This window comes from Ursus maritimus, unplaced genomic scaffold (assembly GCF_017311325.1).
Source record: "Ursus maritimus isolate PB19 unplaced genomic scaffold, ASM1731132v1 scaffold_35, whole genome shotgun sequence".
NCBI classification, from domain to species: domain Eukaryota; kingdom Metazoa; phylum Chordata; class Mammalia; order Carnivora; family Ursidae; genus Ursus; species Ursus maritimus.
In genome coordinates, this window is record NW_024426119.1 from 9,347,186 (window position 1) to 9,370,381 (window position 23,196).

Here is a 23,196-nt window from a genome sequence, read left to right on the forward strand (position 1 = left end):
GCCGTGGTGGGACCGCCGCGGCCCCAAACTCCCGGCTGGGGGCTCTGTCCTTCCCTGGGTGGGTGGGTGGGGGGTCGTTCTTGCATCTTTGCCATTTCCTTCCGCCTTGAGAGAGCTGCCGGGTCGCCTGCTGTCCGTGCTGCCTCTTCCTGACTCAGATATCTCTGTTTAATACCTGCTTTCGGCAGATATCCGACATTCACCTGAGCAGGTTTCGTGATCCAGGCAGAGCTGTAGACTTAGAGAAGTTCTGTTCAGAAACTATTGGCATCATTCAACCAGCTCTCGTCCTGGCAACAGGTAGGGAGGGGTTGACGTGCTGTCGCGTTGTTCTGTGGTCCTGATGATAGAATGCTAGCCAGGGGTGCAGCCTTTCGCTTTGGGGATGTTTAGAACACCATAGCCTCAGCCCCACGTGAGTCCTCCTGTAGAGGTGATGGGACGTTGTAATTTCCTTTGCTTATGGATAATTGAGTCAAGATCCAAGCTAAATGACTTGCCGTAGCAAGGTTTTGTAGAAGCAAGTTGAAGCAAGGCTCATGATCCTGGTTAGTATACCGTCTGCTTTATTTGTATTCGTTCGTCTTTGTTGTTATAGTTCTGGATTTGAGAGAGAATTAGGGAAAGCCCTTTAACCACAAATCAAACGTTTTCTCTTTCCTTCCTTCCTTCCTTCTTCTCTTTATCTCTCTTTCTTTTTTTTTTTGGTGGGGGGAGCAGAGGGAGAGAGAAAATCTCAAGCAGCCTCCAGGCCCAGGACAGAGCCCTCCGGGGCTCCATCTCACGACCCTGAGATCATAACCTGAGCTGAAACCAAGAGTGGGAGGTTTAACCGACTGAGCCACCTAGGTGCCCCCAAAATTATCTTTTTAAAAAAACTAACTTTTGCTTTTTTTTTTTTTTTTTTAACAGCATTAGTCAGTCTTATGATGTCAATTGTTTGAGGCTTAAAGTGACTTAGGACACTTTTCCTCATCTTTCGGTACTTCTGTGACTTGGGTACTCTTGAGTCTTCAAACTCCTATTTGCTCCCCAATGCTTTGGAGAAAAAGCTAAAGGAGCATCTGTTTTGTCTATTGCGGGATTCATTTCCTACCCAACTTACTGAAACACCTCTGCTGATATGATGGATTATCAGTACTTATTTTATGGAAAACCTCCATTTCAACTGTTTAGTTTTCCAGAAATTTTGGTATTTCATTGCCCAGCCACACCTTCCAGATTACTTCTTGCTATAGAAATAATACTTGGTCAGATTACATGTCCTGATTTTGGGTGTGGAAAATATTGTTGTCGTAGATATCAGGCATCTGCCCAGAGTGTTGGAATTTCTTATAGTTTTCATTTTTGTCAGAGTTCATGGTCCATTTTGCACTGCTCTCTTTAAAGAAATTTTTTTTTCAGAATCCATTTCTCAGGGGCGCCTGGGTGGCACAGCGGTTAAGCATCTGCCTTCGGCTCAGGGCGTGATCCCGGCGTTACGGGATCGAGCCCCACATCAGGCTCTTCCGCTACGAGCCTGCTTCTTTCTCTCCCACTCCCCCTGCTTGTGTTCCCTCTCTCGCTGGCTGTCTCTGTCTCTGTCGAATAAATAAATAAAATCTTAAAAAAAAAAAAAAGAATCCATTTCTCATATCACGGGAAGTTAAATAGGTAATTGCTAACCAATGAGAAACAAAGTCCTTGCCAAGAAAATCTTATTTTATATGGCTTGCTTTGGACATAGATGGACTTATAAGTTGTTATGCTGATACATGTTAAGTACTTTAAGTATCTTTGTTCTTTCAGTGTGCATTTAAAAACATTTTTTAACCCCCTTGGGTTTATTTTGCATTGTGATTCAAGTCTTACGTAAATCTACAGGAGACCTGACTGATGCCAAAACAAAGGAACACTTGGGATCCAGGCAACATGAGGTAGAATGGCAAACCTACCAGGGTATTCTGAAGAAGACAAGGGTCATGGAAAAAACCAAGTGGCTTGATGTTAAAGGAAATCATGGTAAGAGTCAAGACCCACATATAATTAAAACTAGATTTTTTTCCCCTTCAAGAGCCTAGATTCTCCGATTTAGAATATAAAATTATAAAATGGGAACATTGTAACATAGTTTTAGTTATACTGAAGGCCACAACTCAGAAATACGACTATATTATGTGATTTTAAAACCTCAGATGTCACTTTTAGCCTTTGAGGGGAAAGCTGGGATGGTCCTTTCTCTTTGCATGAAGAAAAGCTTCTGGCAAAACCTATGCAGGAGGGCATTTAAAAATATAACCATTTTGGCCACCTGGCTGGCTTATTTGGTAGAGCATGCAACCCTTGATCTAAAGTCATGAGTTTAAGCCCCACATTGGGTGTGGAGCCTGCAATCAATCAATCAGTCCTTACATATATACATTCACACGACATACATAAATACATATAGAAAGATTGATAGATATACATTTTGCTAATAGAAGCCACCCCCCATAAGTCTATGTACTGTATGATTCCATTTATATGACATCTAAGAAAAGGCAAAACTATAGAGAACAGATTGTGGTTGCCAAGGGTTGAGGGTAGGGGAATAGACCAACTACAAAGAAGCATCATGAGAGAATTTTGGGAGATGATGGAACTGTTCTGTATCTCCATTGTGGTGGATACATGACTGTGCGTTTGTCAAAACCCAAAGAACTGTACACTACAGTGAATGAATTTTACTGTGTATACATTAAAAGATTAAAATTGCAAATAAATCTCTATGAGTAGAGAAATGGATAATTCCTTCACATTTTTTACACTATTATTGTTATTATAGTGTTAGTAAGGAAGTGATCTCTTCAGCAAAGTGTCAAAACAGTGGGTTTGTTTGTTTTATAAACGTTGAGTTTCTTATTGGTTGGTAAGTACTTTGCTTCATTTGATTATTAATTGCTGCTGTGTGCCTATATATTTAAAACTATCATTTTAAACAGCTAATTCTGTCTGGTGAAATACATAGTTTTGGTTTGATCAGAAAATGCCCTCTTTATAAATAGTTCATACAAAGCAGCTAGGAATTATTAATTGATGATGGGATATCTGGCTTATAGCTTTCTCTGGTACACCCTGTAAGTCTGGTCCCCAACCTACGATGGTTCAACTTATGATGGTTTAACCTCTGATTTTTTTTAAAGATTTTGTTTATTTATTTGAGAGAGAAAGCAAGTGAGAGAGAGAGAAAGTGTGTGTGAGAGAGAGAGAGCATGATCAGAGGGAGTAGCAGAGGGAGAAGCAGACTCCCTGCTGAGCATGGAGCCCAATGCGGGGCTCGATCCCGGGACTCTGGGATCATGACCTGAGCCGAAGGCAGATGCTTAACCGATTGAGCCACCCAGGCATCCCTTGAGCTATGATTTTTCAACTTTACAATATATAAAGGTGATACACATTCAATAGAAACTGTATTTCAGATTTTGAATTTTTATCTTTTCCTGGGCTAGTGATATGCAGTATGATAACTCTGGTGATTCTGGACGCGATCACCAGAGTAAAGAGCCGATAACCTTATAACCATTCTGTGCCCATGCTGTCATTCTGTTTTTTACTCTCAGATATTCGGCATGAGATATTCAACACTCTATCATAAAACAGGCTTTGTGTTAGGTGATTTTGCCCAACTATAGGCTAATGTAAGCATTCTGAGCATGTTTAAGGTAGGCAAGGCTGAGCTCTGATCTTCAGTAGCTTCAGGGTATGAAATGCATTTTCTACTTAAATATTTGCCACTTAAAATGGATTTGTCTGGACGTAACCCCATTGTAAGTTGAGGAAGATCTGAATTTTACATTTCCCTTTTTTCCTGATCCTAATTAGTGGCACAGATCAAATTCTTTTGCAATAAAAAGCAAGCCTGTACATAATAAAAAAGTTTTTCAAGCCAAGCTACTGATTTATTTCAAGTAATAAATATCAGACTGTTGTGATTAGATCTTGTGAACAGAGCTTTTCCTTTGGAGCTCGTGATAATCTAATTTGACTTGTATAAGCACAAATGCTTATAGTATGTGTTTATATATATGTTTATATATTGTGTTAAGATAGGAGGAAACTAATTTTTATTAAGATTTAGCTATAACAAAAAAAAAAGATTTAGCTATAACAGTGTAGTTCTCTTAGTAAGAGGATTGTATAATATTTCTTTTGTATTGTATATTATATTCTTTGTATATTGTATAATATTTCTTTTGGCCTAAATTGGACTTAACAGCTTATTGTCTAAAGTTGTTAGAAATGTAGTGGATTCTTGAAATTCCAAACTCGTCAGTAATTTTAGTTATTGCAACCAGGCAATCAAACTCTATGAAATCATTGTGTTTCCAGATAAGTGTTCTATGACATCTTTTACCTTACCCTTTACCATTATATAACTCCTTTCTTACTGAATCTCTTCAAGATTAAGAAGAGAGGGTCTTAGGTCCTGTTATCAAAGTGACCAGCTATTTAGAAACACTTGGCATGAATCCATGTAACAGTCAATGATTAAAACATGATTAAAACAGCAGCAACAACAGTCCAGTCTTACAACTGCAAATAGATTTATTCTGAATAGTACATAATATCAAAGTATTTCTTATTCTCCAGTATACAAGGTGCCCCCAATAAGTTTCCAGATAATTTGAATTCTGTTATCAAGTTCTAAAAACTATCAGGCTAATTTATTGGCATTCTGCTATTTAAAGTGCTATTGAAAGTATTGTCATTTTTCTTTAGTCATTAAGGTGTTTGTATTTTTCTTTTTAATATAGATGATATTTGTTCTTTTTTTTTCCATGTGCTTTCTTTTTCCCCCCAATTTTTATTTAAATTCTAGTTAGTTAACATACAGTGTAATACTGGTTTCAGGAGTAGAATTTAGTGATTCATTGCTCTTTTCTTTTTAATTAGATGCATTCAACATTCCAAGTCTGGAGAGTGTCGAGAATTATTACAGGTACTGTAGTGAACAGAATGCAGACCATGAAGTAGTATGGGGGGGGGGTGCAGTCAAGTCAATGAATGGGTGAAAACGTTTTTTAACAGAAGAACCTTTAGTAACTCAGAATTTTTGTGTATGTGTGTGTGACAGATTCAGTTCCTTTTTTCCCCCAAGACTTTTTCTTTCCTTTAATTCCTTTTATTTCATATACTTTATGGTTTTTATTGGCTAATGATACTTTAAATATTTCACACAAACTTCTATTTTGCCACTGATACATAGCAGAAGTCATTTTTAAAAAATTTTTTTTACTTGGATATAATTGACACATTCATTTTTAGGTATACAACACAATGATTAGGTAGTTGTGTATATTGTGAAATGGTAACCACAATAAGTCTCGTTAACACCCATAACCATATATAGTTAAAAAGCTTTTTTTTTTCTTGTGATAAAAACTTTAAAAATCTACTCTCAGCAGCTTTCAAATATACAATAATTTTTTTTTAAGGTTTTTTTTATTTATTTATTCGACAGAGGTAGAGACAGCCAGCGAGAGAGGGAACACAAGCAGGGGGAGTGGGAGAGGAAGAAGCAGGCTCATAGCAGAGGAGCCTGATGTGGGGCTCGATCCCGTAACGCCGGGATCACGCCCTGAGCTGAAGGCAGATGCTCAACCGCTGTGCCACCCAGGCGCCCCTATAATAGAGTATGTTTGACTGTGGTCACCATGCTGTACATCAGAAGTCACTTAGATTTGAGCTTGTTACCAGAGTACTGTGGATTTTAGGAATACTGAAAAACTGATTCCCTCAGTGTCTACAGTGGCTGAGGAGCCCAGCTGGTCACCCTGGTTGCTCTATCCATTTATCCCAGTATGTCACAGAAATATTAAAAGTTTCTTTATATGCCATGAATGTGAAAAAGGCTGTGAATATGAAAGGCTCTTTGAGTTAGAAAAGTTCTAGTTCTCTAGTTTCAATGTGTTGGGATTCTTTTAGTTGCAATTTCACTTCCAGTTCTAGGGTATTCCACAGCTTTGTCCTACATTGTCCATCGCTCAAGTAGCAAGAATTTTTTGAGAGCCCATCTTTAGTTGGATAGCGTGAGAGATACAAGAGCTAATGTGAAAAATATATGGCCTCTACCTTCAAGGAAGTCCAGTTAAGGGAGATAAGAATTGTTTAGGAAACAATTAGAAAAGAACATGAAGGGATGATTGATGAAACGCTACAGTATTTGGTACACATGGTGATCACTGTGAGAAATCGGAAAGGGCAGAAGTTAGCATGGGCTGGACACAGAGGAGACTTTATTACTGAGATACAGTTGACATATAACATTGTATAAGATTAAAATGTACAACATGTTCACGTGATACATTTATATATTGCGAAATGAAGACCACCATAGAGTTAGCTGATACCTCAATCATCACCACATGATTATCATTTTCTTGTGGTAAGAATAACTAAGATGTAGTCTCTAAGTGACTTTGAAGCTTATAATCTAGTATTGTTGATTATAATTACTATGCTGTGCTTAGATCTCCAGAACTTATATGTCTACTAATTGCAAGTTAGGACTTTATAAAAGAAGTAAAAATTGTGTCCAGTCTTAAAAGAAGGGTTGCATTTGGAGAAGTAAGAAATTTTGAGGGGCATATTTTAAGCAAAACCACAGAGTTTTAAAAGCTAGAATGAGCTTTTAGAGACAGTAAGGAGACTGATATCACCAGAATAAAGGATCATTTTGAGGACTGGTATGACATTGGGTAGGTAGCTTAGGGCCAATTTATGGAGGTCTTAAGTGACAAGTGTAGAAATTTAGCTGTGTTAGGTATAATCCATAATCCGGTATAGATTCCTAAGGAGGCAAGTCACATAATGAAATAATATTTTATAAGGGCAATCACACAACAAAAAAGAAACAAGATAGGGATAATAAGGAAAAAACAGGGAGATTGGAGTTTTGTAGAGCAAGTAGGAGAGTCCTGTAATAGTCCAGTCATGATATGGAAGGGCTTGAAATGCATAGGAGACATACCTGTCTAACAAAGTTCATAGATACGGGGACAATGTCATCAGCTGGAGGGTGGCAGGTCAAACAGCATTGGTTAACATATAATCGGAGTCACCATAACTTGGAGGACGAAGTCTTCCTTTGTTTTTAATGTGGGAAAGGAAAAGGTCAGAGATGACAATCCTTCATTTTCTATTATCTATTTTTATCTTTGATGGTGACTATGGAATGGAACTAGGAAACATTTTCAAAGAATTAACAGGACTTTGGGTCTGACTGGTTATCGGGAAGGTAAAGCTCTTAGTCACTTGAACCTTTATATTTTTGTTTCTAGCCACCTAAACGTTGTCTGAATTTTTAATAAATAGCATTTTAATAAACAGCTGGAGATATGGACATTACAGATTATCAGCCTGAATGAAAAAAACATTTTAAAGCTAAATCTTGATCTTAAGAATGCCCCAGAGAATGTCAAAATCCAGAATTCAAAAAATGTTAATAGCTATCATATATTTTAATCTCTGCTTTCAAATAGTTAGGTTTATTTTTAGATAGTGGGTTTTAATGTGTTAAAAATATAGGAAAGGGAACAACATATGTGAGATTATCCTAAATAATAAATAACTGAAAACAAATGAAGTAGAAAAAATATAAATAAAAATTTTAATGAGAGAAAAAACCCGAAATAGAACATTTTATTTTTTTTAAAGACTTTATTTATTTATTTAAGAGAGAGAGAGCATGCATGCACGTGTCAGTGCATGAGAGTGGGGAGGAGCAGAGGGAGAGGGATAAGCAGACTCCGTGCTGAGGGCTAAGCCCAATGCAGGACTGGATCCTATGACCCTGAGATCATGACCTGAGCTGAAATCAAGAGTCATTCACTTAACTGACTGAGCCACCCAGGTGCCCCCCAAAATAGAAAATTTAAAAATACCGGAAGAGAGGTAATAGAACTAATTGACTTTTAATTATAATATCTGTGATAATGTATTTATTTATGATATATTTGATGACTATCCTGGCTTAAATATAGCTCCCTGATAGCACATTAGGTTTCAGGAGTTTATTTGTATTTTTCCAAAGGTGCCTTATCTATTTTCTTACAATGTTTTGACATTTGAGTAATATAGGTATGTCCCCAATATATACCTTCCTTCACATTTATTCAACAAATACTAATGAGTTCCTACACTGTGTACTATGTTACCGACGCTTTCCCCCTGTTCTTTACTCTCCAACCTTACAGACACCTGAACAATGTTGATACTTAGGTAGTGAGGACTTTCATTACCAAGTGTATACCCTGTATATGTTACAGATACATTTTTAGGAACTGAAAAAGATTTACTGACCCAGACCTAACTAACATTTTTCTCCTGGCTTGATGACTTCATCTTTGCAAGGCTTTATTGTGAGGTAAGCCTCTGTAGTCCTGTTTCAAGATGTAAACACCTTTTGTATCTCATTACACCAAGAATTCTGCTAGGTACTTAGTAGGTCCTCACTAAATTTTTCAATGATGGGTAAGTACCATTTCACTGGATCTAACTGATCTCTCTTTAAATGTTCAGTGGACTGCATAAAATAGCTGCCTACTTCTCTGCTTTGCTTGATGACCTTGTGTTTGGTTACTTATAAATTAGTTTGCCTGAATCTTTGTAGACAATGGGGAAAAAAATATTTAAAATTTCTTTTAATCAGCTTATTGTGGATTAGTTTATGTATTTCTCTGTCAGATTAGGAAATTTTCAAAGGGAGGCAAAATGTAATGTGATACACGGGGAGGAATTTAAACTCATTCTGTCTTTTTATGATTGCACTCAAACTTTCCTGTCTTGTATTTTTTAGGAAATATTCTGCCGTACGTAGGGATGGCTCTTTCCATTATGTCCACAATACTCCCTTCGGCAACTATTCTTTCATCTCTTTGGATGCCACCCCAAATCCAGGGCCTAAGAGACCCTATAATTTCTTTGGAATTTTAGATGAGGTACAGTAAAAATCTCACTTCCCTTTGTAGCTAACCTATTTTGTTTTTTCTTGGATAAATGTGGCTCACTAAGGTTATCCTAGGTAAACCAGCTCTTGTCTAGAAATCCTTGGGAACAATTTTACTGTGGTTGCAAGTATGGTTAGAAGAAATCCCTGGCTACTTCAGCACTATCATTGCTATTCCTGTTCTGGTCCCAAAATTTCATGAAGAAGTACCTCACGTTGAAATTTATTCAGTAAACATTTGTTAAATATGTACTAAGTGCAGCACACACCTTGCAAGGTGCAGGGCATATAGCTTTTATACTCTGTGGATATATTCCTAAATCCCCATAGTTGCCATTTCTAACTAATGGACGGTATTTATTTTAATAAGAGAAGGGCAACCACTGAAGTAAATAAATTTCTGTTAAAGTAAGTTAGGCGTTGCTGGATTAAAACTGTCTAGAAAGTCACATCTGAGAACCTCTCATTATTTCTTAGTACAACAGATGTCAGCTCACTAATGAGCACATGCCCATATGCAAGACATATGTGCCTATATGTAAGAATACAAGAGCGATAAGATCAAGTCACTCGCCTCTTAGAATATTTAATCTAGTGGAGGGGCATAATACTAGTGCAGAAATAACTATAATAAAGGGCAGAATTTGCTAAGGGCTGAAAGAGATTCAAAGTGAAACGAGGGTTCAGAAGATCTTGAAATCAAGTGAATAGAATATTGTGAAATGCATTGTGTTATATTAGGCATTTTATTTAATGAAGGTATATTTTGTTTCTTATCTTCCAACCGTCTTTAGACAGAGTTTATTAACTTATTATTTTTTTTAAAGATTTTATTTATTTATTTGACAGAGCGAGAGACAGCCAGCGAGAGAGGGAACACAAGCAGGGGGAGTGGGAGAGGAAGAAGCAGGCTCCCAGCAGAGCAGGGAGCCAGCAGGGAGCCCGATGCAGGGCTCGATGTGGGGCTCGATCCCAGGACGCTGGGATCACGCCCTGAGCCGGAGGCAGACGCTTAACGACTGAGCCACCCAGGCACCCCTAACTTATTATTTTAAAGCCTATTCCTTAGAGCAGTGTTTTTTAAGATACGATTCAAAGACCGTCTGCATGAAAATCAGCTGGAGTCTTGTAAAATGCAGATTCCCAGGCTTTCCCTGAGACTTACCAAATTAGAAATAAGACTAGTGCAGGGTCCAGGAATTCACTGCTATAAGCACTTTACAGATAATTCATGTATATTTATACATGTACAAGTTATTTTTTAAAGATTTTATTTATTTATTTGAGAGAAAGAGCACAGGCAGGGGGGAGGGCCAGAAGGAGAGGGAGAAGCAGACTCCCTTCTGAGCAAGGAACCCCGACTTGGGGACAGGATCCTGACCTGAGCCAAAGGCAGACACTTAACCGACTGAGTCACCCAGGTGCCCCTGTACAAGTTATTTTTGAAATCAACTTTATGAGGGATGATTTACATACAATAAAATGCACTCATTTTAAGTTTGAAGAGTTTTGATAAAAAATGTATGTGCTGGTGTAACTGTCACCACAATCAAGACAGAACATTTCTATCATCCCAGAAAGTTCTCTTGTGTAGTCAGTCTTCACCCCAATCCTAGAGAACCACTGATGGGTTTTCTGTCAGTATAGATTAGTTTTGTTTGTTCTAGAATTTTATGTAAATGAAATCATATAGTATGTACTCTTGTGTCTGGCTTCTTTTGCTCAGTATAATGTTTCTATAAATCATCTGTATTATTGTGTGTTGGAGTAGTTCTTTCTTTTTATCACTGCATAGCATTCCATTGTTTGGATATACTGATGGTTTCTAGTTTTTGGCTCTTCTGAGTTGAGCTGTTATGAACATTCAGGTACAAGGCTTTTTATGGACATATGTACATCTTATTTTAGAAGTTTAGTTTCAAGATCTTCTTTATTAATTGCGGTGTAGTATACAGGGCTGAAAAGATTAGTGGTTCTTAATTTCTATAAAGAAACTTATAAAAAAAAGAAATTTATGTTATTTAAAGCTTATTGTTTATTTCTCAGTTTCCTTATCTATCAAATGGACATAATACTTGCCCTACTTAGAGTTATTTTTAGGACCAAATGAATTATTATGTATATGAAGAGTTTGAAATTTATACTGGTCCGTACAGGTCATTAATTAGTAGGGTTTAGGCCTTAGACATAATATACTTATTACTATAAAACTTCAAGGGAGATGTTTAAATCTGTAGATTTCAGCCTGTGCCCTAATTAAATTTCCTTCTGTTTTTCTCCCATTTCAGAAGCGGATGGAGGAACTTCTGTTACTGGCCAAGGAAAGTAGTCGGAGCAACCACAGTATTTGGTTTGGACACTATACAACATCCACTATCCTTTCTCCATCACCTGGAATTCGGTCAGTAATGAGGTGAGGCAGGCTTCCAAAATCAAAATTAATTGCTTGTAATTCTTTTATGTTACTCTTGCTCTCCTAAAGAGATCTTTTTATTAGTTTGGCATCACAAGTTATCTGTTCATTTATTCTCTTCATTTTTCTTTGGTTAGTTCAGCTACAGCATATTTGTGTGGGCACCTCCATACCCTTGGTGGACTGATGCCTGTTTTGCACACTCGTCACCTCCAGGGCACTTTGGAACTTGAGGTGGGAGATTGGAAGGATAACAGAAGGTAAGGGAACTACCCCACAGAATAAAACTTATACATGTAAGTTTTGCTAAAACCATATTTTCTTACTGCTATTGTGGGTGATCCTAGTTAAGGGAAAACTTGTGATCTCCCTGAGTTTTTAAAGTAATATAGGCATTATATGTGTTGGTGTGTAAAAACCTCGTTGCAACAGTTGTTTGTCATCACTATGTTACGTTAGATTTTCAAGATGCATCCATTAGGAAATGGATCTCAAACTCTAGGGTACACAAGGATTGTGGAGGAGCTTATTAAAAATAACAATTTGGGGGCGCCTGGGTGGCACAGCGGTTAAGCGTCTGCCTTCGGCTCAGGGCGTGATCCTGGCGTTATGGGATCGAGCCCCACATCAGGCTCCTCTGCTATGAGCCTGCTTCTTCCTCTCCCACTCCCCCTGCCTGTGTTCCCTCTCTCGCTGGCTGTCTCTCTCTCTGTCAAATAAATAAATAAAATCTTTAAAAAAAAAAAAAAAACAATTTGGAGGCCCTATCTCCAGAGCATTTGATTGTGTTGGTCTGGTTTAGGACCTAAGAAACTGCATTTTTTTAAAAGCCCACCAGGTCCTGCATGGACCACACTTAGAGAAACACTAGAACTGGAAATGTGTCACCCCCTGAATTTTATACCTACCTTTGTAGTTATTACTATAAGATGTTAGTGATTTAAGTTCTTCAAATACGTGATAGTTGGTTTTATTAAAATTAAGGACTTTCTTTTTTTTTTTTAAGATTTTATTTATTTATTTATTTGACAGAGAGAGAGAGAACACAAGCAGGGGGAGTGGGAGAGGGAGAAGCAGGCTCCCCACTGAGCAGGGAGCCCAATGCGGGGCTCGATCCCAGGACCCTGGGATCACAACCTGAGCCAAAGGCTTAATGACTGAGCCACCCACGCGCCCCAGATTAAGTCTTTCTATGAGAAAACATAACCCGTTTATCAAAAGCATACGGTATAGTTACATATATATATATATATACTAAATACTAAATACATATTTTGATAATAACTAAGTACAATAGCTTACATATAGATGAGAATCATCTCATTGTTGAACTATTATCAGTTGCTGTTTAATTTATTCAAACTCCGTTCTCTGAAGATGTTAGTTACTCAGTAAATATTTTTTGAGCTGAATATGTTATCTTTCTATTTTTAACTACTTCCATTAAAAGATAGCTTTACATCTTGGAAGGTACTTACTCATTTCAGTTGGCTCTGCTAGAAACTGTCTAAAAGCTATGCTTGAAGCCTGTAATTAGTTGGCAACTGTAATTACTTTGAGCTAAGACCTGTCTATTCATGACTGCGAGGTTGTGGGCTGGGCTGGGCTTGCCTTTTATGAGATAGTCTTCCTAATCCTTGATCAGTGTCTTTATTTCTTATATATGCTATAGTTACAAGTTAAGTGATGTCATGAAACCATTTCCTCTCTTTCTCTTCCCACCTGCTCTCCTGTTGTTCCAACCCTGGGGTTTTATCTGGTGTTTTACTGAAAGGACCTAACCTCTACCTGCCCTTATGTTGTTTTAGGATAATAGAAGAGTTTTTTTAAGGTATATTAGTAATATTAGGCTAGGCTTTGTTGTGGATACAAATAAACCTGGAAAATATCAGTGGCTTAACACAACAGATGCTTATTTTTTTCATTTATGTAAATCTGGTATGAGCCAGTGCATCTCTCTTCCATGGGGTAACTCAGGGATTCACACTTCCTCCATCTTATAATGCCACTATGTCAACACCTCAATTCCAGGGCAGGGAAGAGAGCATGGAGAACTCACACCCCTTCTTAAGTACTTTGGACCAGAAGTGTGATACATGTCACTTCTGTTCACAGCCCATTGACCAGAACTAGTCACATGGTCCCAACCTAATGCCAGGGAGACTGGGAAATGCAGGGGAGCACGTGGAGTATTTGGTGAGCACTATTGTTTCTGCCATAGTTAACTGTTTCTTTTCTCAGTTCAAAAAGTAGAAAATATAAAATTTTTGTTATTCTTTAATGAATATTTATACCTTTCACCATGCATTTAGAAAACCAAAATAAGTTTTGTTAATTTCTTTGAAATTGTAGAAATAAAGGTTTAAAAGAATGAAAGATTTCTAATCGTGTTCATGTTACTATTAACATTTTTGATGAGATGAGGAATATCAGGTATGAGGCTTATGATGAATGTCGTAGGTTCAAAACAGTCTTAAAGTGTGGAAACGAATTAATTTATTAAGCATTTATTTAAAAATGAAAGTGTGCATGCTATGTACCAGGCATTGTTCTAGGGCACAATTAAATTTATGTCTTCAAGGAGATCCCATTTGTGACAGACGTGAAGTATAAAGTGGTAGGGGCAAGGGAAGAAGAACAGAGAAACAATATTTTTTATTTTGTATAAATTCATGATCTCTAGAAAGTGTAGTTTTATATTTTTACATTTGTTCTGAGGATAACCTTCATACCCTTTTATAATAAGAAGTGACTAAATTACCTTATTGTCTTCTGGTCTCTAGGTACCGGATCTTTGCTTTTGATCATGACCTTTTTAGCTTTGCAGATTTGGTCTTTGGCGAGTGGCCTGTGGTTCTTATCACTAATCCTAAGTCACTCCTATATAGTTGTGCTAGACATGAACCACTAGAAAGACTTCTTCATTCAACACATATCAGGTATGTAGCAGTTTTTTGGAATTTCCTTTCAGTTTGATACTAATGGAGAATAAGTCGATGTGACTATAATCCCATGTGAAAGCTATGAGATACCCCACTCTAATTTTCCCAACAATCTAAACATTATATAGAGATAAAATGCTTACTGCTTCATTCCCGTTCAGTTAAAAAATATTTTTTTAAGCTGTTGAAATTTATAAAACCATCCAGAAACCCATAACCCTACCACTGTAATTTTTGTGTATTTTATCTTCATGTTTTACGTTGCTATAATCTCCCTACCCCCAAATAGAGCTGTTATTGACATTTCTGAATTTTCTTTTTCAGGCATTCTCTTTGAGGCATGTTTTTACATAGTTGTAATGATAGGCCACAGTCTCTTTTAATTCCTACTTTTTTCCTCTCAATAGAGAGAATGTACCACAATTTATCTAACCATTTTCCTATCTTATTGGTGAACTCTTATATTTTTTTTTCTAACTTGGGAATGAGCATCCGATACATGTAGATTCTTTTTCCACTTGAATAATTTCTTTAGATAAAGTTCTAGAAGTGGGAGTCTTGGTGGAAGAATATGAATTCCTTTATGACTGTTGATAAAGATTGCCCAATTAATTTTTTTTTTTTTTGGTAACTAAAATCATTCTTTTAAGAAAATTGTGCTAAAATAAATGTAACATAAAATGTACCATTTTACCGGCTTTTAGGTATACAGTTCAGTGGCATTAAAGTACATTGATACTGTTTTGCAACCATCACCACCATCCATCATCAGTACTTTCATCTTCCAAAACTGAAACTCTGTACCCATCTAAGAATAACTTCGGATTTACCCCTTTCCCCAGCCCATGGCAACCCCCATTCTACTGGTCTGTCTCTATGAATTTCACTACTCTAGGAACCTCATATAAGGAGAATCCTACAGTATTTGTCCTTTAGCTGGCTTCTTTAACATAATATCCTCAAGGTTCCTCCATGTTGTAGAGTGTGTCAGAATGACTTTGCTTTTTTAAGGCTGACTAACATTCCATTGTGTGTATATACAACATTTTGTTTATTTATCTGTCGATACTTTTGCTTCCACCTTTTGGCTGTTGTGAATAATGCTACTATGAACGTGGGTGTACTCTGTTCAATCCCTGCTTTCAGCTTTCACTTCTTATGGGTATATATCTAGAAATGGAATTGCTGGATCACATGGTAATTATATGTTTAATTTTTTGAGGAACCACCCTACTCTTTTCCATAGCGGCTGTACCATTTTACATTACCACGAGCAGTGCATAAGGTACCTAATCACTTTTTAAAACATACTAATTTATAATGTGACCAGGCAATATGAGTACCAATTTCACAGCACTCTTACCATTTTTGGATATTGTACTTTTAAAAAGATGTACTAATTAATCTGGAAAAATGGTATCGGGGTATTTTAATTTATTTTTTTGGTCAGCAGTGAAGTGACTCAGGTTTTTTTGATTGGAGCTGGCTATCTGATTTAGACATTGTATTCTCTGAAAGGGCCTGGTAGCCTTAGCTCTGTTTGTGACATTGCTTCTTGTGGACAGATACATTGGGAACCAAATGAGGGGATGGTAGGATTAACATGAGATTAACGAAGTAAGATGTCTAATCAATATTCTTTCCCTATATGAAAAACCAGGACTTCAGGAGTTTATCAGAAAGAACCTTGGATCTACTCCAGCTTTATTTGTCAAAAGAAAATTGATTTTCCTTTCTAAAAAGTATAAAAATAGTTTCTAATTTCTCACCAACTCAGGTTTGCTTAATTATACAACTCCAAAAGCCACCATTCAGAAAGAAACCAGATCATATGAATAGTGGTCATATGAACAGTTATACAGTGTGATGGTTCTGCCTACATTTATATTTTTTTCAGGTTATAATAGAGTTATTCTCCTTTCTAAAAAGAGTGAAAATATCTAAAACCACATGCGTTTGTATGTTCCCATTTTAGAGTCTTGGCCTTTTCCTTATCCTCCGTTACTTCTGTCACAGTTAAGATTGATGGAGTTCATTTAGGGCAAGCTCTTCATTTGTCTGGTCCTATTTTCATACTGAAGTGGAACCCAAGAAACTACAGTAATAGGACACATAACATAGAAGTAATTGTCCAGGTAAGTTCATAATTTTCAACTTGATATATAAATGATTTGGCTGTAACCACACTAAACTCTGATGTTTTTGTTTTTGTTTTTTTTCCAGTCAATTGATAGAGATGAAACTAAGTTAATTAAAAACTTGAGGGGCACCTGGGTGGCTCAGTCAGTTGAGCATCCAACTCTTGATTTCGGCTCGGGTCATGAGCTCGGGGTTGTGGGATCAAACCCTGTGTCAGGCTCTGAGCTCCACATGAAGTCTGCTTGTCCCTCTCCCTCTCTCTCTGCTCCTCCCCCTCCCCTTCCCTGGCACACGCATGTGCTTTCTCTCTCTCTCTCTCTCTCAAATAAATTTAAAATCTTAAAAAAAAGAATACACTGGATTTAGTATATTCTGAAAACGAACACTCAGGAGTAATTCTACTTAGATAAAAAACTAGATTCTCAGTGTGCAACTACTGGCCACACTCCCCTCTTTTTGAGCCCCAGGGAATCATTCTTTTATTTTCTTTCAACTTTGGCTAGAGTCTTTTAATAATGAGAGCAAATCCCCCTACATACCCAAAGATAATAGAATAAGTCAGAAAACATGTATTTATGTGCCTATGCCTTTGCTTGCTATCTCCAAGTACAGGAAAATTGTGTCACTATTTTGAAAGCTCTAGGATAGAGAATTTTCAAGGCATCCAGAGGATTTTGTTTGTTTGGGGGTATGCATTGATAGCATATGTAGTAATAGTCTGCCTGCCATTCCAATTCAGCCTGGGGCACTTAATTCACTAGCACCTGCCAGAGTAGCAAGTGGTCATTCCTTACCAAAATAAAACACTTTCATCAACATCATGAAATTTTTAGGAGATAGACCGTGCTCTGGAATTAGTTTCTGAAAAAAAAAAAATCTGTCAGTTTCCACCACTTTATGATTTGATGACAGTTTTTAACTATTCCATCTTCTAATGTTAAGTCTTAGTTTGAAGATTACCAAGTAATCCTTCAGAAAACACATGTAATTATTTTCATTATCGTGTGTGTGTGTGTGTGTGTGTGTGTGTGTGTGTGTGTCACAGAGAAGGATTTTGAGTAGGAAGGAGCTGCTTACTAAGCTCCTTCTAAGGAAATGCTGGACCCTTAGGATTTCTTAGTTAATCCATATAACAATCCTCTATGGTAGGTAGTTTGATCCCCAGTTCATAGATGAGGAAGCAAGAAAAGGCCCTTTGCAATGCCACGCATCTTTGAAATGTTCTGCTTAGAAAGAAACTCACGGGAAGGACGTGGAAGGAAGGATGATGGGATGAACTCTTAACATTCTGTTAGAAGTTGGCTCACTGAAAGAAAACCTGAAGGTACAAGTGCACCTAGAATAAATTATTCCCTATCTTTATTTACAGTTACGAGGTGGAAGTAGGCTCAACTATAGGAGACCTGCTCACTGTAGGAACGGGGAACTCCCAAATCCTTGGATTGCCTCAAAACCCCAGCTTCTATAATTTTATGAGGAAAAAAATCATAGCTCATATTCCTTGAAACATTTCTGGCTGCTTTGTTAAATTCTGCGTAGAAATGTGAAATCACATATACTTTTTCCATGTTTAACATTTCTTACATTATTGAAGTATAATTTACATACAAAAAACCTCTACATATTTAGAGTATAATTGGTGAATTTTGACATACATATATATCCTTGCCCATTAGCACAATCAGTACAGTCTATCACCCTCAAAAGTTTTCTTGTGCTCTTTCGAAGCTGTCTTCCATCCACCCTCATGTCCAGGAAACCACTAATCTGTTTTCTTCTATATATGTATAACTTTAAAAGATTAGTCTACTGAATATTAAATAGGGAACTTAGTTCCCTCATTCATCAATGGGAAGTTCTATTATTTTTGTTTCAAAAGATTATTTATTTATTGGGGAGAGGGAGAGAGAGAGAGAGAGAGAGAGAGTGAGCGAGCATGAGCAGGGGGAGAGGGAGAGGGAGAAGCAGACTGCCCGCTGAGCAGGAAGCCCGATGTGGGGCTCGATCCCAGGACCCTGGGATCATGACCCAAGCCAAAGGCAGACACTTAACCCACTGAGCCACCCAGGGACCCCAACTTCTATTCTTTTAAACACAGTATACTATAGTAAAGTCTGAGAAAAATCTATGAGAAACGACATTAATTTATTATCTTATATTTTACCCACTCACTATTTTTATTGAGTGTCTATAGTTCTGAGCAGCCTAGTAGCAACTAGACCCTTAGATCAATTTTCAGTGTGGTTCCTGAACTAGTAGCATCAGCATCACCTGGGAACTTGTTAGAAATGTAAACTTGTTAGAAATGTAAACTTGTTAGAAATACCAAACTGCTGAACCAGAAACTCTGGAGATGGGACCCAGCAATCTGTTCGACAGTCTATCCAGGTGGTTCCAATGTGCACTAAAGTTTGAGAACCAGAACTTTAGATTATTGTGCCTACTTTGCCAATTGAAAGAGCAGACTTCAGAAATCTCTATATCTAAAAATTAAAGAAAAACTCTGCTTTAACACAAGAACGTGGGGGCACCTGGGTGGCTCAGTTGGTTATGCGTTTGCCTTCGGCTCAGGTCATGATCCCAGAATCCTGGGATCGAGCCCCACATCGGGCTCCCTGCTCAGTGGGGGGCCTGCTTCTCCCTCTCCTCCCCACTCATGCTCTCTGTCACTATCTCTGTCTCTTTCTCTCTCAAATAAATTAAATCTTAAAAAAAAAATAAAACAAGAATGTATAACTTACAATAAGAACATTTTGAGCAGTAAAAGTTAGATACACACATGTACGAGTACTTTTTGCTATTTTAAAACTTTTGTATGATGGGAAAATTTAAAAATATATGCAACAGATGATACTGTAATGAATTCCCATGTATCCGTTAGCCGACTTCAACAGTTACCAGCTCATGACCAATCTTGTTTCATCTATACCCCTGCACCATGTCATTCCATCGGTAACATGACAGTATGTATCCCTAAAAGAGCTGTTTTTAAAAATGTAACCACAGTACCATCACACACCTGAAAAATCAATAGTAATTCCTTAATATCAAACTATGTAGCTAGTGTTCCATTTTCCCAATTAGTCATATATACACACACACACACACACACACACGCACACACACACGCATATGGTTGGTTCAAATCAGAATCCAGACAAGGCTCAAATACTGTGTTTAGCTGATTTGTCTCTTCAGTCTCTTTTAATCTACAGGTTCCCTCTCTCCTCTCCCTTGTTTTTTTTTCCCTTGCAATTTATTTTTTGGGTGACTTTGGAAATTAGACCTTTTATCCTGTAGAGTTTTCTGTATTCTAGATTTATGTTGTTTACATTCATGTTGTATCATTCAGCGTGTTCCTCCACCCCCTCTAGTTTCTATAACTGATAGTTAGATTAGGGGTTGGATCAGATTTGAGTCTGTTTTTTGGCAGGAATACTTCATTTGGTGTTTTATGCTTTTATCAGAAGACCGTGATATCTGGTTGTCTCTCTTCTAGTAATGTTAGGATTGATCATTGTATTCAGGTGTTGTTAACTTTATCCAGTGGTGTGGTGGTAAATATCTAACAACCAGCTTGGGACAGGTTTGAAGGGAAAACCTTGATTTGTAGTGTTTCCTTGATTTATACCAATTTCCATAGTATAAATATTTTTACCATAGCTATTTTTAAGCTACCAACACATCAACTGGCCGGCAAAATTCCTGAAAGTTTAACAATTGGCTTTTGTGAGCCTGTTAAGCCAGCTCCAGCACACTGCTGGCTTTTCCCTCCGTTCATTATGAAGTACCTAATCAGCTTTTCACCGAAGGATTTCCAGCAGCTATTGATGGTCTTGGCCTGGGTCCATTATTTCATTAGAGTTATACAATGGTGGTATTCAAATTGGCACTCCTTGTAAAAGGAGTATTAATTAGAATAGTCCCATAAAGAAGAAAATTCCCTTATCTATTTGGTACCCAGATAGAGAAGTTCATGCTGGAAAGGTGGGATAAATTCTTAATTCTTCCCCCACCCTCCCTTTTCTAAACCAACTTTCAGAATAATGAGTTGCTTCTCTAGCATCTGCTAAAGGTAACCAAATGAGTCTTTTATTTTTAGTATCATTATGAATTCAAAATTAAAAAAATATATATGTGTATATATATGTGTGTGTGTATATATATATATACATATATACATATATATACACTAAATCTTTAGATATAATCCCAGTAGTCTTTGTTAAGTGTTCTTGCTTTCTGGTATGAAGATATTCCAAGCTCTCCCTGGGTGTTTCTTGTTCAAGAACTAGAATCTATTTCTGTAAAGAGCACCGATCTTGTAGTGAGAAATTTTATTTTGAGAGTACAGTCTGGGCACTAGCCCAGCTAGCTCCTTGCTTTTGGGTTTGTTACTATTTTTAGACCTTTTCAGTGTGCAGAGAGAAAATACAAATTTTTCTTTTAAGAGAAAATATATTGTGAGTACATGCTGATATTTCTAGTTCAAATCTAGAATTTCAGTGTTTAAAAGAAGTTGTATTCAAAGTGCTTATAGAGGGGCGCCTAGGTGGCTCAGTCGTTAAGCATCTGCCTTTGGCTCAGGGCATGATCCCAGGGTCCTGGGAAGCCTGCTTCTCCCTCTCCCACTCCCCCTGCTGGTGTTCCCTCTCTCACTGTCTCTCTCTCTGTCCAATAAATAAATAAAATCTTTAAAAAAAAAAAGTGCTTACAGGAAGAAGCAAAAATAAATGAAAAAAATACAGCTATTTGGAGATAACTGACAAATGTTACTGGAAACTGAATCTTGGAACATTATACATACAAGTGTGCATGAGAGTCACTGCTGTGCTTATAACTAGGATTCTGCTGGAAGAAGTAAGAGTGTTCACCACATATTTTCTGTTCAAGAGGATATTCATCTCAGATTTGATCCCCTGGCATCATTTATTCTCCTTACTGACCATTGCATCGTGGTGAGTAAATTCAACTTTAGATGAGATTAGGACAAATCTAGTGGTGGGTCCAAAGTAATAATATAATCATGTGGTGAGAAAGATGAACCTTATAAAATTAAGTTAGTTATTTGTCTAGAAGAATACAATGCTTTGAAGTTGATTTGAATTAAAAAAAAGCAGAGGCATTGACAAGTAATACCTGTTTTGGAACCATGTTCTAAGCAATACCATAAAACCAGAATAACTAAGGGAATTGTAAGAACTGCATAAAATTGGATTAAGGATCTTTTAAAAATAATATTTCTTTCTACATAAATAATACATGCTTAATGTAGAGAACTTGGAAAATTTAGAAATAAGTAAAATCAGCCCCACATTATTCTTTTATCACACTACTTATTACAACCATTCTGTTTGTCATTATGATACTTTAATTTTTTTCTCATATACATTGGTATATGAGTTTTTAATGTAAAATAGTAATTTCCATTCTCTTTTTTTTTTTCCACTGAGGAATTTGTTTTGACTATTTTCTGACATCAGTTTATATTACTTTAAAACGATGTTTATTGGCATAAATGTACCTTAATTTATGTAACCATTTATCTATTGTTAACTGGGTATTGACACAAAACACACCAAAGAGACACACCATGATGTTGAGAAGAAAATTTAAGCCTTTAATTTCACCTTCCAGACATAGCTTTACTATATATCTTCACAGCCTTACAATGTAAATTTATTATTAGTTTATTTGTACTACTTGTATGATTAAGCTTTTTAGAAATATGACTAATGGGCATTTGTATCTCAGTTTTACAAGTTCCTTTTATGTCATTTGTTTTTCTTTTGGGGGTTTTTAATAGTCACCTAGATCAGGCTTTGCAAACTTTGATGTACTTATGAATCACCAGGCACATCAGTAAGAGACGCATTCTGATTTAGTAGGGCTGAGAGGGCACCTGAGATTCCGCCTTCCCAGCAGGCATAAGATGATCCCAGTGATGAGCTGGGGTCCATACTGCGAGAAACCAGAACCTAGATTATGTCTCTTTGCTGGGAGTTAATCTCCAAGTGAATGTCACCCTGATGGAGAAAGCAAACGAAAACGCCGTCTCCGTTCACTCAGCCTGCAGTGCACTGTGTACTATTTTTCTTTACTCTTCGACAGCTTGAAATAAAACCAGTTATACTTGTGGTACGGTGAAGGTGGACTGCTTTAATTTGATCACTTTATATAACTATGGATTACTTTGTTTCAGTATTGGTCTCAGTATCCAGATTCTTTGAAAGAGTAATGCTGAGGCAATTTGTAATTTTCTTTTCTTGTGGATCAGTTGTTTGATTCTTTGATCATTTTTTTTTTCTTGCATAGTCATTTCTGGTAATGATGTCATTTTCATTTTTGTTAATGAGGCCATTTTAAAAACCTTAACTGTCTTGTACCCATGTATCTGTTTCACGTTAACACTGATTTCTCTGCAGGCCCGGGTCCTTTTTGTGGTGATTGTGCTGCTCCAGCTCACCATTCTCGTTACTTTTAGGCACCGAGGCTATCCAGAGCATAAAGGTTAGTCATGGTTCCTTTTATTCTCACAATATTTCATTTTAAAGTGTCACATAATGTCCTATTACCAAGTGATAAGTATCAATATAAATTGTCTTTGCCTGAGCTCTGTGAGGTGCATTCTTCAAACTTACTAGGCTTTTTCCACAATACTTGATCTTTTTAAAAGATTCAGTTTTTTTGCTGCTACGTTGTAATACTATGAAGCTCAACCCAAAATGGGGGGGGGG

At 37.1% G+C, this 23,196-nt stretch overlaps 1 protein-coding gene across 9 annotated transcripts in view; it reads left to right on the plus strand.

Moving 5' to 3' along the window:
* TMEM62 (transmembrane protein 62) overlaps positions 1 to 23,196 on the plus strand; it is a 48,912-nt gene that overhangs the window by 16,885 nt on the left and 8,831 nt on the right. For 3 of the 9 annotated variants that reach the window (XM_040620510.1, XM_040620506.1, XM_040620508.1), the window contains exons 2-11: positions 189 to 300; positions 1,864 to 2,001; positions 4,912 to 4,957; positions 8,816 to 8,957; positions 11,254 to 11,378; positions 11,516 to 11,638; positions 14,162 to 14,317; positions 16,296 to 16,455; positions 21,304 to 21,417; positions 22,885 to 22,969. In XM_040620510.1, coding sequence (XP_040476444.1) covers positions 1,962 to 2,001; positions 4,912 to 4,957; positions 8,816 to 8,957; positions 11,254 to 11,378; positions 11,516 to 11,638; positions 14,162 to 14,317; positions 16,296 to 16,455; positions 21,304 to 21,417; positions 22,885 to 22,969 — 991 coding nt within the window. In that variant the 5' untranslated portion in view covers positions 189 to 300; positions 1,864 to 1,961. Of the gene's footprint in view, positions 1 to 61; positions 301 to 332; positions 549 to 1,845; positions 2,002 to 4,911; positions 4,958 to 8,815; positions 8,958 to 11,253; positions 11,379 to 11,515; positions 11,639 to 14,161; positions 14,318 to 16,295; positions 16,456 to 21,303; positions 21,418 to 22,884; positions 22,970 to 23,196 lie in introns of those variants that run through there. The other 6 variants (XM_040620505.1, XM_040620507.1, XM_040620512.1 and 3 more) reach the window with 4 other exon arrangements.